Below are 15706 nucleotides of genomic sequence, written 5' to 3'. Positions count from 1 at the left end.
TATTGAACAAAAGATGGTCAGAATGATATTTTGAATAATATGCATACTTTGAATTTTTGTCAAACGGCCCCATTAAGGACTTGTAGGAGTGGCCCCTAAATATTTACATTTAGCATATCTCCACAACGAATAGAAATCTCTGAATAAGTGTTGAACAAAAATCTTTAAAATTACAAGACCTTTCATTTGATATCAAGAAAATGGGACGGACCCCTCAAATTAAGGGCTCAGAGGGGCCAAAAGTCTTTTATCTATAACTCTCTAATTATCAATATTTTGTTATACATTACTGAAGCAAAAGTATTTAGCTTAACGATTTGCAGCTATATATAGATATAATTTTGATCATATGTTACGTAATAAGGGGTAACAAGGGGCCAGAATGTCAAATCTTTGACGCTTTATATCTCGAAAAGGGGGGATATTTTGATAAGCAATATTGAACAAAAGATGGTCAGAATGATATTTTGAATAATATGCATACTTTGAATTTTTGTAAAACAGCCCCATTAAGGACTTGTAGGAGTGGCCCCTAAATATTTCCATTTAGCATATCTCCACAACGAATAGAAATCTCTGAATAAGTGTTGAACAAATAATTTTCAAAATTACAAGACCTTTCATTTGATATCAAGAAAATGGGACGGACCCCTCAAATTAAGTCCCAGGGGGCCAAAAAATTTTATCTATAACTCTCTAATTATCAATATTTTGTTATACATTACTGAAGCAAAAGTATTTAGCTTAACGATTTGCAGCTATATATAGATATAATTTTGATCATATGTTACGTAATAAGGGGTAACAAGGGGCCAGAATGTCAAATCTTTGACGCTTTATATCTCGAAAAGGGGGGATATTTTGATAAGCAATATTGAACAAAAGATGGCCAGAATAATGTTCTTAACAATATGCATACTTTGACTTTTTGTAAAACGGCCCCATTAAGGACTTGTAGGAGTGGCCCCTAATTATTTCCGTTTAGCATATCTCCACAACGAATAGAAATCTCTGAATAAGTGTTGAACAAAAAATCTTCAAAATCACAAGACCTTTCATTTGATATCAAGAAAAAGGGGCTGATCCCTCAAATTAAGGGCTCAGAGGGACCAAAAGTCTTTTATGTATAACTCTCTAATGATCAATATTCTGTTATACATTAATGAAGCAAAAGTGTTTATCTTAACGATTTGCAACAATATATGATACAATTTTGATCATATGTTGCGTAATTAGGGGTCACAAGGAGGCAGAATTTCAAATCCTTGATGCTTTATATCTCGAAAATGGGGAATATTTTGATAAGCAATATTGAACAAAAGATGGTCAGAATAATGTTCTAAACAATATGCATACTTTGAATTTTTGTAAAACGGCCCCATTAAGGACTTGTAAGAGTGGCCCTTAAATATTTCAATTTAGCATATCTCCACAACGAGTAGAAATCTCTGAATAAGTGTTGAACAAAAAATCTTCAAAATCACACGACCTTTCATTCGATATCAAGAAAAAGGGGCTGACCCCTCAAAATAGGGGCTCAGAGGGGCCAAAAGTCTTTTATCTATAACTCTTTAATGATCAATATTTTTGCGTGGACCCTGAGGTCCACGCAGTAAATATATAAGCGAGGTTAAACCGGATGCCATGGGCATACGTCAGGCTACGCATGCGCGAGAATGCTGGAGAGTTCGCAATTGCAGTCAGAGGTCGGAAAACATCTTCCGCCAGCCGGAAAGGCCAGAGAATTTGCGATTGGGAGAATCGCCCCCTAATACAGCTTACCCGTAGAATAATTTGCCATATTCCAATTGGAATATACCATGTTCATTGGCAAATATCGCTTTTAAACCTGCATATCGTATTTATTTGCGCATCCGAATTTCTTTCTTACGTATATACTTTTATAAACTAACCATTGATTTCAGGCAGATGCATTTCAAAGAGTAGGAAAAACTTGTCTTCATCGGCATTTGTTTTTTGCATCGAGGCTCGCAAAAATAATTAGATATACAGCATTTCAAATGCAGCTTGATATAGACCTGTAGCAACGGTTTTCCATGGGGAGCTCTGAGGATGGAGGGAGGGGGCTTTGGAAAATAAAATATGCGTACTACAGAACTGTATCTACACGTGTACAATCAGATATATTTTTCAATTATAGATTTCTTCCGTATAAATCCAGAACATATGTTAAGTCCCAGCCATTTTAGGTTACATGTATCAATATAGCCTTTTCTAAAAAAAAATGACAAAACTATATGCATATGTAGGCCTATCGGAGATAACATTTAACGAATTCGCTATGAAAGTACTAACAGTTATAGTAGGCAAATCATAACAGAAAGTGAACGAACCTACATAAATGTACACTAAACCTAGAAATTGTATTGAATTGAATTTCGGTTAGAAACACATGCATATTGTCCACGTATTGTAGTCCTTTTTTTAAAGGACAGCAACTTGTATTATACATTACTTGGCCACAACTTTTGAACATAACGGACTTTGCATATTTCACATATGTCTTTTTTGTGGCAAGACCTTTAATTTGATACCAACAACCTTGACCTTTTGACCTTGACCTTGGAGATTTTTATAAGCTTATTGAACAAAACTTTAACCTTGACCATAACTTTTGAATGGTAATGGCTAGGAAAACTTCACACATGTAATCCTTTTGAGAAGACTTTTCATTGCATACCAAGAAACGTTAACCCTTTGACCTTGACCTTGGAGTTCAGTGATAATTTCTAAATAGATGACTTATGATAGGGCGTTCATATTAGACACAAAATGTCATGAAAAAATGACATCTCACCCAAAAAAGACACCGAAAGCGGGGGATCACAATTCTTTTTAAAATTTATTTGGGCCACTGGAGAGAAACATTTGAATATTAAAGACGACATGAAGACGGGCAGAAGAACTCTGGTCTAAAACCTAGCTATTAGTCTTTGTCTTGCATTAGTGAGAATAAATGAAAAAAAAAACATATGATAACATAAAAGGCATTTATTTACACTGTTGTGCAAATAACAATTCACAGTCCGAGAATTTGGTCACTTAGTTATTCACAAATTTGAACAAAACCAAGACAACAGTATGGAAAACGCTTACATTTTTACGAAACAATATAATGTTAAACAGCAAATAAAATCAGTTACTGGGTTCATTTATTTTACAACAGCATGGAAATGAAATTAAGTTAACGTTCGCGTCAAATTAGAAAACGTTAGTATTCACAGCACTCTTGTTTCACTTGGTAATTTTCAATGTAGAAAACAAATTTGTCATATAAAGATACACTTAACAAGAGAGGGTATATAAGGTTTTATATACCATCAATAACAGAGGGTATATAAGGATTTATATACCGTCAATAACAAAGGATGGTGTAACGGTAGACGAATTAATACACTGAGGCTGGCTGTCCCTGGAAACTTCCCTGGAATACTGAATGGTCTAACACCTGTTTCTTATTGTTACTGAGATAAAGGTCCCCATTGGGGTAGTCCTCGCCTATTTCCGGCCTGTTTTGTTCGTTTTCTTGCTCTGTCTCGTCTTGATTACAAAGCTTTGAGTCTGGTGAGAGGGACTTATTCTCAGATATTCTTGCTCTCTTTGTGGGCTGTTCACTATCAGTGTCATTGTCCTGTGAATATTCAAACACCTGTTCCAAAGCCCTTTTCAAGTCATTTTCACATGTCACAGAGGCAGGTTGACCACATTCGGAACTATTTAATTCCTTTTTGATGACGCATTTGACCTGTTCTCCTTGCACAGTTATCGCATCTGACATCATCATATGTGTTCCGAAGTTATAGTTGTTAGTATAGCAACCTTCTTCTATTTGTTTAATTTCCCCCATACCGGAAACGTCATGGATGCTGGGAATGATGTTTTCCTGGATCGAGTTGGGTTGGTATTGTGTAGCGATTTGAGGCGGATACGTAACAGCCCGTGCCACAGGTGCCGTTCCAGTGAAAGCTACATTGGCTGGAAACAAACCTTGTTGGGGGTACGTCAGGTAGTTTTGATGCGAATGGTTTGTATTGTCAATGTGGCGCCTAAAAAAGGGTCAAGTATATACTTTCAAATTACTGTGCTTTATCAATGCAGAACATTAACAAGAGTTACATGCTCATTTATACCAGTTCTATTAAATTTGAATATTAAAAATGTTATAAGAACTTTTTTGGTTCCTTCAATTATTTTTCCTTTTACCAAAGCAATATTTATATTTTTAAACATTTTTATTAACAACTTTTATGCCTCATACATTAATCTGAAACTAATGACTATGTTGGTCTTTTAGTCAGTCCTTTAAATCCCGTTAACAAACTCAAAAGAATTCAATGTGTTTGTAAGATAAAAGGACTGGATAGGTAAAACTCCTTATTGGCCCCTGATTTTGGGTGTCTTTCAGAGTGATTCAACAGTTTATGAAGACATATATTGTTATCCCTGCCACAAAATGAGCATTGGTTCAAAGTTATGGGATACACAGAGGTCACAGAGAGGTCGGAAAATATGTCAATTCCGAATTTCTCATTTTTATGAAAATTTTCATCGATTTCACAGCATATTTTGTTTCAGAAAACATAGAGCACAAACTTGCCTATCTACCAAATTTATATATTTCATACACTGGTATAAGATGCATTATATATATAAATCTCAGATAGGCAAGTTTGTGCTCTATGTTTTCCGAAGAGAAAAATATCTCAAACATGATGAAATTCCGCCAGAATTGAGGAAATTCCGGAAAACGTCCTACATGTACCTCTGCAACATCTTATGGCCTCTGTGTAAGCTTTTAATCAAAATAAGTGCTGGTTTTAAAACAAACATCATCTTAACTATACAAATTATCACAATTATACTGTTCTGACTTTTAAATCAAATACGGGGCCAGAATCGGCCATTATCATACCTTGTCCTTTATTTGATATTTTGTATATTTCTATGTAAGCCTTTCTTACTGAAGTCGATGCCTTCCCCGGAGTCCATAATTTAACATTAAAGGGTCGAAATGAAGATTCTTTAATTGATAAAAGACTTGACTTCAATAATTTCTGATTTTTTTTCTGTTAGTACAGATCTTTTTCTATTTTCTCCAAGCCCTAAATGTCATCTTCACCTTATATCTTTAATGATCTTACTACAATTATGATAAATTTGAAATTAATTATTTACTTAGTATTTAGCTAACTACCACACGAAATGTGGACCAAGTATCGTTTGTTCTCACGTGTATTCAATTAAGTTGATATATATCCATTGTGACATTTGCAGAATAGACAGCCAACAGCCAATAGCCAGCTGGTAAACACTTACCCTTCGTAGTTGTCACGGAAACCTTTTGCGAAAGGATTGTGATCAATTTTCAGCTGTGTAATCTATCAAAAGGAAAACGAAAATCAGTTATACAAACTAAGCAGGAAGGGGTAGGGGCACAGTCTAACAGAAATTCTTGACAAAAAAACCCAAAAAAAAACAACTCATCATAACCAGTAGTTTTGCGGGTAAAAAAGGTCATAGAAAATCTTTGTTTTCTAATGATTCATCGTTTGATAACTAACTACCTTGACCTGTTTATAGACAATTCTACCAGTTATTGACTGAGAGGGAAGACATGCCGCGGACACTACTCTCCAATAATTAACGAATGTCATCAAAAAATTATCGGATCCATGACTCTTGGAACCGCAATAGTTTTGTCCATATATAGTATATTACAGAAAAATAGTTTCTTTTATACAGTGACCACAATTCGTGAAAATTTTGCCCTAATAAAGAGTAAATGACTATCTCGCTCAATAATAACGTCTGGTAAATTTTTTTTTGCCTGACAAGGAATTTTTGGTAGTAAATAGTGCCCCCAACAAAAAATATGTTTCTGCACTCCCTCACCCCCCCCCCCCTTTTAATTAAATTGCTTCCTACGGGCCTGCAAACCTGTATAGTTGAAATAAATATTTCAATGTTGATCGAATCTAACACTTATTTAGACCATATAAATGTGTCATCTCACGCAGTCTAAAGAGTGTGTATTGCCTTCAACAGCTGAAAACAATTTCCGTTTTTAAAGCCAAACAGAGCTGTACCTTGGACCCCAACAACAACATTATTTTACACTCCGTGATTTTACTGATTAAGCAATGAAATAGACAACTGAAGTTGTTATTTAAGAAATCACTGCCTAGTTAGTATAGTATGCCAGGGCATAAACGATAGTGGGAAACGTGGGATAATTTGCATAACGGGCGAAGCCCGATTTCTTGATAATTAAACCAGAATGTTAATTTTGCCAAGCAAAAAGTCAGGAGCTAAGAAGCCCTTATAGGCACAAAGATCTCGTGCATCTGTCTGTGTCTGAACTCAGTGAGCGGGGACTATTGAAATTGGCATGGACGACCTCGTGTATTTTAAATCTAGTAGACATTTCTTAAATCTAAATTCACAATTTTATTTCAGAATGAAATGGAAATATAAGGAATCACTGTCTAGTTTGTTGGGTTATACCAGGAACATCAAAGATAGTTAGAAACGTGGGATACTTTATGCATAAAGGGCTTCGCCCTTTAAGCAAATTAACCTACGTTTAAAACTATCGTTGATGCCCTGACATATCCAACAAACTGTGATTCCTTAAACATTTACGATAATGTGTACTTTATTTCTCAAGAATAGATAAGGACAAAATTAGTAGGGTTTCTATAGGCCTGAGTAAAGCTATATATAACCTAAATGACTGTTCCATCTCTGTATTTGAAGATAAATGATTTTTTTTTTATTATCTGAAATATCTTTAAATTAAAAATTCATTATTTTTAATCCATTATATGAGGATTAGATACATACAACTTGAAACAAATAAATATATATTGCAATTTTTAAAGTCCAAATGAAAATTAATTTTGGTCCTTGGGCAATCCTCACAATGTCAAGGTTTTGTGATTTCAGTGTTCCGAAATCACAAAACCTTAATTGACATTGTCAGGATGTCTTCGGGCGTGCAATGGAGTAAAATTGTTGCTGTGTCTAAAGGAATGTTGCACATGAGAGTATCTTTTAATGCAAAAAGAATGGGGAATTATAATTATGTTCAGCTTAAAAACAAGAACGTGATGAACTACTGTAAGCAGATATCTACAAGAAGAGTTATCCTTCCTGGCCGAGGATTGGAGTGCTTTAACATACATGTATTGCGCTTGGCCACAAACAGACATGAAACTAGATAAGACGTCACAGTAAATTAAAACCATTTCTTTCCTGAACTGCAAAAAGATGTTCTTATGCAAGACATAAATCTTTAGTGTGTATCAACATCATAACTTAAATCGTCTGGTTTACTGAGCTTGATCGATTTTAAGGAGGCTAGGGGGTCAACAAATTAACCACCAGATTTAACTAAATTTTTTAGATATGATATCTTAAGCAGTCAACTATCATTTGGCAAAGAAAAATTTCATACGTTTTATTTTTTAAATTTGATAATTTTTGTATATCTTTATATGGAGCTCTTCCTTGAAAGGAGGTCAAAATAGTCTGAAAATGGCCACAACTCCCCAGCCCCTTTAAATTGTTACAGCCAATGAGAATTCGGGGATCTTAGAAGCGGATCTATTCAGTATTTATGAATTCCCTTATTTTAAACATAATTATTGCTGCTAACGTCAATATTAATATCACATGGATTTATTGATGTTTCATGATACCATAGAACACAGTCATTTTTCAACATCGTTCGCCGTCTTCAAGAGTTGAAGGATTTTACAGTCTACGGTTTATGCACTTCCTCTCTTTTGTGATTGGTAGAAATTGCATGATGAGAAGAATTTCAATTATTTCACTGGTTGAAATGCTGTTCAGTGCAAGGGAGATAATTTTCTGATTATCTAATTTTCGTGCGATTTGATAATATTTCAAGATTTTCGATCGTTAAAAAACGAACAGTGGAAGAGTATCAATTCTAAATAACATTGCTATTATAATAGCTATTACTGAAAAATGTTTCTATATTTTCATCGCAAACAGAATTGATCTCCATTGCACGCCGCAAGCTTTACAAGTTGTATGTACTCTTTCCCCCATTGTTTTGCGTTGTCTTTCTAATCTCGGAAGCACTCGGCACACCTCATAAATGTAACGGAATCAACCGAGGTTTGCCGAATGATCTCAGCAGAGTTTACGGAGACATCCAAACGTCTAGTTAACCTTTCACTTAGTAAGGCTAATGTCAGTAAACGACTAAAGAAGAAATACAAAGCCAAGAAGTTTGAAGAATAATACGACCTGATAGGTGTAGGTCAAATTACTGTTAAGGTTGTTGCTACAGACGGTATGCTTTTTGAAAAAAAAGCTCTACTTGTTTGCTTTAAGTTTTAACATCACCAGATGTTAAAAATTATTCATTTCCTGTTTATTCAAATATTGGATAGACGGAGTTAGAAGGTCCTTCTATAGTATACTTTAGGTAATATCATCACATCGAATAAAGTTAAACCCCATATTAGACAGATAAAAGGTCTCCAGCATTTATTTCAAAGATCGTGAAAAGGGAGGTTGTCATGGCGTCTACGTATATACATTCGAGGTAGTTTTTCCGCTAGTCGGAAAGGCCCGAGAAGTTGCGATTGGTCTCAGTACATCACGCAAGAACTGTCATGACTGCTGAAGAGAGCGGCTGGTATTTTACCTGGTTTTCGCGTTTAACGGGGTATATTGATGGCAGTGAATAAAAATTCCGTCTTATGAGAAGACGGTTGAATGTAAAAACAATTAATTTGAACTGCAGTTGCCCAGCTGCAGATCTGTAGCTCTCCGAAAAAAATATATTGACAGACTGGAGAGCTACAGTGCCATTGAAAAAAACGGTACATTTATTGAGCACAAAAAAGTGCGCTGTTTCTCGATTTACTTCTTCATGTTTTTAAACTGTCATCTCAAAATATTACTAAGCATGTGTTCCTAACATATTCTTTCACCGTTTCCACAACAAAACATTCCTTATAATTGTTGTCAATAGCCCTCCTGGCCCTGAAATCGGGATCATCGAAAATTTCGTCTTTTTATACTGCCATTTTGGTTTGCAAGATAATTCGGTCCAACGCACTTAGCGCAGATGTCAACTACGAGAATACTTCACAGAGGAGTCAGGAATATTTTTAAATCTATCTTTTTCGCGGTTTAGGTAAGAACTTGGAAGAATTAATCCAGATTTAAGCGCAACTTTTTGTGCGCAATAAATATACATTTTTTACAATGGGTGGCACTGTACATGTATCTCTCCGATCTGTCAATATATCGGGTATTTTTTTCGGAGAGCTACAGATCTGCAGCTACAGTCGCCCATATTTTACAAATATATTTGCATCATTACAGAGATGCTGTGAAACTGTAGCGATACCCGTGACTATGCGGATCTGGTCAGGTATAGTCCCCTAGTGCTTGTAGACGTTTAATTAAATGATCAGGAATTTTACAACAATTTTGACACTTTGAATAGTTCTTCTCTAAACACTTTAACTTATCATACTAATATTTCAACAGCTTAAAAAATACTAGTAGTTAAACAGTCGAAAAAATATTATTAAACAATAAATATTCAACTTTTACCTAAGAAAGGAATTTATTGTAGTTTATTCAGCAATGGCGTCTGTCATGTTAACATTCACAGCAACATATGCTTTAAAACGTGCAATTTGATTGGTCAAAAAAATGTATTAATCAAAGTTTTTCAGAAGTCCCGAATAAAACTCCAGGAACTTCATTTTGAGGTAAACTCGATCTGAGGTACACATCAGGAAAAAGGTGTTTAGACTAATTATGCAGAGAGTATCAAAATTCATGAGATCATAAATATTAATCCGCTAATACTTCAAAACGCCAGGGCTGCTTGTTGCCGTGAGCGGGCGTGTCTTAAAGCATTTCCAGGAATACTCTACTGAATATTGATTATGCAAAGTTCAATACGAAAGAGCTAATCGTTATCTCAAAAAAAAATTTAATTTCAAAATAGTTTCCCATATGGTTCTCTTTTATCATGGTGGGATTTAATGGCTTGTCGATAACGTCAAAACTACGCATACGAGGGTTGATCCAAAAGTTCGTGGTATTTCTTCATATTTTCTTTATTCATAAGTGAAATTGGTTGAAAATTACAAATAAGAATATAGACTCTGACTTGTTGAATATTTTAAATAAAAAAAATATTTCATTTATTTGTGATAGTAACTATATGGCAGTTGCTATAGAAACGGATGTTTGGAAATGCGGGGACGACATCAACGCGTTTATTATTATTTTAATTCTTAATACTTGATATGAGAATAAAACTGTCCTATGTGTTATAGAAAAACGAAAATTATGTCATTACTACGATTGTATGCTCTTTTATAAACCTTTTTGTGAGAGGTTTACTGAATTAACTGGATACTAGTATTTAGTTTATTAATTGATGGTTTATTGTTCATCTTTAGGTTCTTACATGTAGCTAACTTCAAAATTCGCTCAAGTTACAAGTTTTGTGATAATCCCGTGATCATTCTATACACTTACTCAAAAGTTAAGGACCACTAACTTTGATATAAAAATTGAAAGTAAAAAAAAAAAATTGATTGCATAGATTCAGTATTACTAGTCAATCGAAAGTTTATTTATTATTTGTATTTATGTTACATCGGTATCTCCATTCAAATACTTGTAAAACCGGTTTCTTCAAGGTCACCAATGCGTGTTCGAACAATGCAGTTTTCAATTGTATTCACATCGTTGTTCGCATAAGCTTAACTGTTAGGAAAAAAAAATGTTATAAGTTGGTGCAATCATGCCTCATCGAAAACTATCGGATACTGAACGCTGGCAGGCCATTGGAATGATAACAAGAATAGATATGGGTTACCCCATATCCAAAGATATTCGACTTTTAGATTTAATATGCTTATCAGTGTTTATAATGACGTTAATAAAAAAAACTGTCATGTCTAGTTACGGAACTGGTGTAAATTTTGTGAGGTCACCCAGTCTCCTAACAAACGGTATGTGTACACATAGGCCTACATGAACCTGTGTCCGCAAGACCAACATTAGCTCAATCTAAACACGTGCGATGGAGCTGTTAAACGGGCGAGCTCGGAGAAACACGTTTTTTTTGCCGAGAAGTTACGATGCAGACAAAACTTTTCTTTTCTTAATTTTCATATGAATATGAATTCTGATTAATAAAAATTATACAATCCCTGTTGAACTATATATAGTTTGTTCTAACATTTGCATCTGCAACAACTTGTGTTTAAAATGGCCGTGTTAGGAAAATCAAGACCATTCTAAACTGAAAACCGTTTTTGTTTTGAAAATTACTGAAATATACTAATTAATGTATTTGTCGCAGAAATTAAAAACATTATTCAAGTTCTATATAAAATGTAGGCCTATGCTGGTTTGCTACACATTGTTTACAAAGTGTACACACGTGAGCAGAATCCAGCCAGGGATTGAAAATTCCGTCATTTAATAATATACACACACAGAATGATTAATTTTTTCTTAAAAGGAAATTGTATGATAATTAACAGACTATAAACATGTACTTAATACAATTGTTGATATAGTATTAAATTCATCGGTGAAAAAATATGGAAGAATGACCTAAATATTCTCTATTATCAAACATGTAAAAAAAAAAAAAAAGGCTAGGAGGAGCGTAGGAATATTGATATTTTTTATTTGCATTTCGGGGGGAAAGTGATTTTCTAATAATATTTTGACGTTATTTTTGATTTCTTTACGTATGAAATACACAACTTTAATCATGAACAATAATGTTGTATCTAGTCACACTGTAAAACAGTTATATCTTGCATTAATAGTATGAATTGATCGAATATATTAAAAACTGGAATGACGTATAGGAGGGTCGGCGAACACCTTAATGTCAGTCACACTGTAATATTGCATCTGGTACAGCGCTGGAGAAGAACTGGGGGTGTGGAAGAAGCCACAAGATCTGGAAGACCTCGAAAGAATACAGAAAGGGAAGATAGACTTCTAAAACGACTAGCTAAACAGAGTCCTTTTGATACTGCAGACACGCTGAGAAGCAAATGGAACACCTAAGCTCGAATCAGCAGAAGCACAGTTAAAAGGATGCTAAACAAGGAACGGATAAGATTATGTCGGCCAATAAAACGTCCCCTCTCATCCCAGAGACACAAAGAAGCAAGATTACAATGGACACGACAGCATAGGAGGTGGAACATTCGGTCCTGGCAAAGGATACATTTGTCAGATGAAAGTCGATTCTTGCTTTACCCGGTAGACGGCAGGGTTAGGGTATGGAGACACCCAAATTTTGCATACAAACAACATGTATTGGGAACAAAGGCCTTTGGTGGAGGCGGAGTGACAGTGTCGGGATGTTTCTCTTTGCGTCTTTCTAATCTCCGTTTCTAATCACCGTTAGGGAAAATGTAGATACAGATGAAAATTAAGTGTGAATCGAGGTATCCCCTGATTTTCAAGATGGAAAGTGACGCTCCTTTACTCTTTTTATATACAGTAAATATGACATTTTAAAACGTGCTAATTTCAGCGAATTTTAATTTTTATTTTGATGAGGGTATTCAGACACACCTAGAAAAACACGTAATACACAAAATAAACCATCCTGAAACCAAGCGCCTATGTACTCTTTTTATATACAGTAAATATGACATTTTAATACGTGCTAATTTCAATGATTTTTTATTGCAGCCCGGAGGACCGGGCTGCTCTATACATATAAGTTTAGGTGTTGGTATATGGGGATTTTTATATTCAGAATAAAGGTTTTCTGAACAATGAAAAGACTGTTAATCAGAATGTTCTTTCCCTTTATAAATTACGAGATACATAATATATTTACTTCCATAAAGTGAATCTGTAAAAATATATATGGTTTTCATAGTTAATATATAAAGTTGTATATCATTTACTATCGAAAAAATGACAGGTCCCTTTTTTTTGGAACATCGAATTTTACTTCTCGCATAAAAACGTACTCTGCACAGTTCGTATTTTATATTATAAAATTGAAAATTAAATACATTTGAATATAGGTGATGCATGTGTCTAACTTCAATTTATATTTTATGCAGCCAAAGTTTACTCGAGGAATTGAAGTTTAAAATGGTATCGTTTTTGTTTGACATTTATCCGACCATAAGTTTTCCAAATATTCACGACTATCGTCTCCATCAATTAGACGCATGCCATTTCACACACGTCCAAGCGGTTTGATGATTTTTCCATTGTTTACTTTATATATTTCCCGATTTTTACATCAATTTTTTATTTTGATGAGGGTATTCAGACACACCTAGAAAAACGCGTAATACACAAAATACACCATCCTGAAACCAAGCGCCTATGCTTATGAGCACACGTCGTATGTGTTATTTTTTAACGTATAAATATTCTTCTGAATAGAAACTATGGAACGCCTCGTTTGGCCTTCTGTGCATAATATTCAAATGATCATGATATAAACAGTTTTATGCTGACACTTTGACATCATAAGCTGGAACTTTTCATACAATGTCAAAGTAAATCAGTAAATGTTAAAGCACATTATACTTAATAAAATATAAAAAAAAAACATTAAATTATGTCATTTTAAAAATGCAGTTGATGCGTTCCCTAAATGAATCAGTAGTTGTATATTTATTTCCATATATTTACATTTCCAATGTCTTGGTCCGAGATAAAATTACAAAGTGTAAAATACTTTATTTCTACATAAATGTGTTGGCTAATCGATAGGCGTGATAAAAAAAATCAAGCGGGCGGGGAATATATAGACACAGAAGCGGGGCTTGTAGCACGCGAATTTGTGGAATCAAGAGAATAAAAGAATAACTGTCAGATTTTTTTTATTTCATGACGATGATCAATCGATTAGCTTGTGTCATAGTTTTATGCATAAATGTTCATGCAAATCATCAAGCAAGCCAATCGATTGATCCAATCATGAAACAAAAAAAAAAAAAAATAGACAGCTAATCCTTAAATACTCATTAAAACGCAAATCCAGCATATAATGAATATGAGATAAATTAATGGTTTCTATGTATCAGGCAGTTGAGGTGTTCAGTATAATAACAGTATGTAGAAACATATGGAGATAACGAACACCACTCAAGAGCAAACACGAACCTCCAAAACATCAGAGGTGGAATCAGGTGTCATGGAGGAGTGAGCATCCCCTGTCGACCGGTCACACCCGTCGTGTGTTCCTTGTCGTGATCGGGAAATAACGGTAAAATCCGTCGTCAATTCAGTGTATGAATAATGGACTAACAAATAGTATAAAAACATCCGTCAGCATTTGCTTCGATGATAGTAAATTGTATTTGCCCATGGATAAGAGAGAAGTTGGGATCCGCCAATGAATATTAACCCATATTCAAGCAACGTCAAGGAATATGGGATTTTATCTCAGTGATACATGTGCATTGCCCATTTTAGATTGAGTATGTGCTTCGCGGAATAATCCGGGTTGTGCATACCAGTTTTTTTTTTTTTTTGTTAGAAATGCCACAGTGACTATATATACTTGGTACGTGACGTAATTTCCTCCTTTCTAAGTAAGCAGACGAGCACATGGGTAGGTTGGTTCAGGCGATACAATCATTTCAATTTTGGATCGATATTTTAAAAAATTTGTATCCATTTTGCGTGGCGTTGTGCATTTGCGAAATTTACCCAGTGCACAATATTTAGCCCATTTGGGGTCGCCACATTTGTTGTTATTGTTGGGGAGACGAGAAATTTGTCATATGTCACCGCGACCAGATACGCCAAACTTCAAATAAATCCTATCAAACTAATATCAAGCGTTATTTTATATATAACATCTGAGATAAATAAATATTATATGCAGATTTAAAAGCGAGATTTGCCAATGAATGGCATATTCTAATTCGAATGGCGAATTATTTTACGAGCAAGTTTACAGGCGAACTCTCTAGAATTCTCGAGCATACATAGCCTCATGTTTGCCCGTGGCATCCGGTTTAACCTCGCTTATATATTTTCTGCATGAACCTTAGGGTCTACGCAATTACCCTTGTTAATTGACAATTACGTCGTCAACATATCTAATTGTATATCAAAATAGATAAATATTTTTTTACGATTTGATACTTACACATTGAAATAAACTAGAACATTTTAAATTCTAAATTTCCAATACTTACTAAACCAGAAGTCTCTGTCGAGACTGAAGCTCTACTTGTTTGTACTTATAGCAAAGGAAGAGAAAAGTACTTAAGCAGTTGGGAATTGGAACTTTACAACAGCAATAAACAGAATAATGATCCTTGATTAAGTCTCTTTATGTTCTTAGTGTAGTCTACTTCACTTGCATGCCACATTATATTATAATCAGACAAAAACTGTATTTGGAGTAGCATTTTGAGAGAATTTCACAGAAATTTCTATTTTTAGTAACCAAGGCAATAATGTTCATCGAAGTCAAAAACCGATATAAAAAATTGTGTATCTTAGTGTGGTCTACTTGTGTGCCAAGTTATTTTGAAATCAGACCAAAACTGTAGGAGGAGTAGCATTTTGAGAGAATTTCTCAGAAATTTCTATTTTTAGTAACCACGACAACACCGTTCATCGAAATCAAAAACCGATATATAAAATTATGTACCTTAGT

General features: G+C 34.5%; 1 protein-coding gene across 2 annotated transcripts in view; it reads right to left on the bottom strand.

Annotated features, from left to right (window-relative positions):
* Positions 1–3360: 3360 nt before the first annotated feature.
* The window catches only part of LOC134238700 (T-box protein 1-like), a 40044-nt gene continuing 27698 nt past the window's right edge, over positions 3361–15706 (bottom strand). For both annotated transcript variants that reach the window (XM_062720818.1, XM_062720817.1), the window contains exons 5-6: positions 5338–5399; positions 3361–4067 (exon numbers count right to left, since the gene is read on the bottom strand). In XM_062720818.1, the coding sequence (XP_062576802.1) occupies positions 3410–4067; positions 5338–5399 (720 nt within the window). In that variant the 3' untranslated portion in view covers positions 3361–3409. The remainder of the gene's footprint in view (positions 4068–5337; positions 5400–15706) is intronic.

The sequence above is a fragment of the Saccostrea cucullata genome, unplaced genomic scaffold, assembly GCF_032062105.1.
Source record: "Saccostrea cucullata isolate Sc308-1 unplaced genomic scaffold, CSIRO_AGI_Scuc_v1 ctg3135, whole genome shotgun sequence".
Classification (NCBI taxonomy): domain Eukaryota; kingdom Metazoa; phylum Mollusca; class Bivalvia; order Ostreida; family Ostreidae; genus Saccostrea; species Saccostrea cuccullata.
The sequence above is the reverse complement of the archived record's forward strand: the minus strand, read 5'-3'. Positions and strand labels throughout refer to the sequence as shown.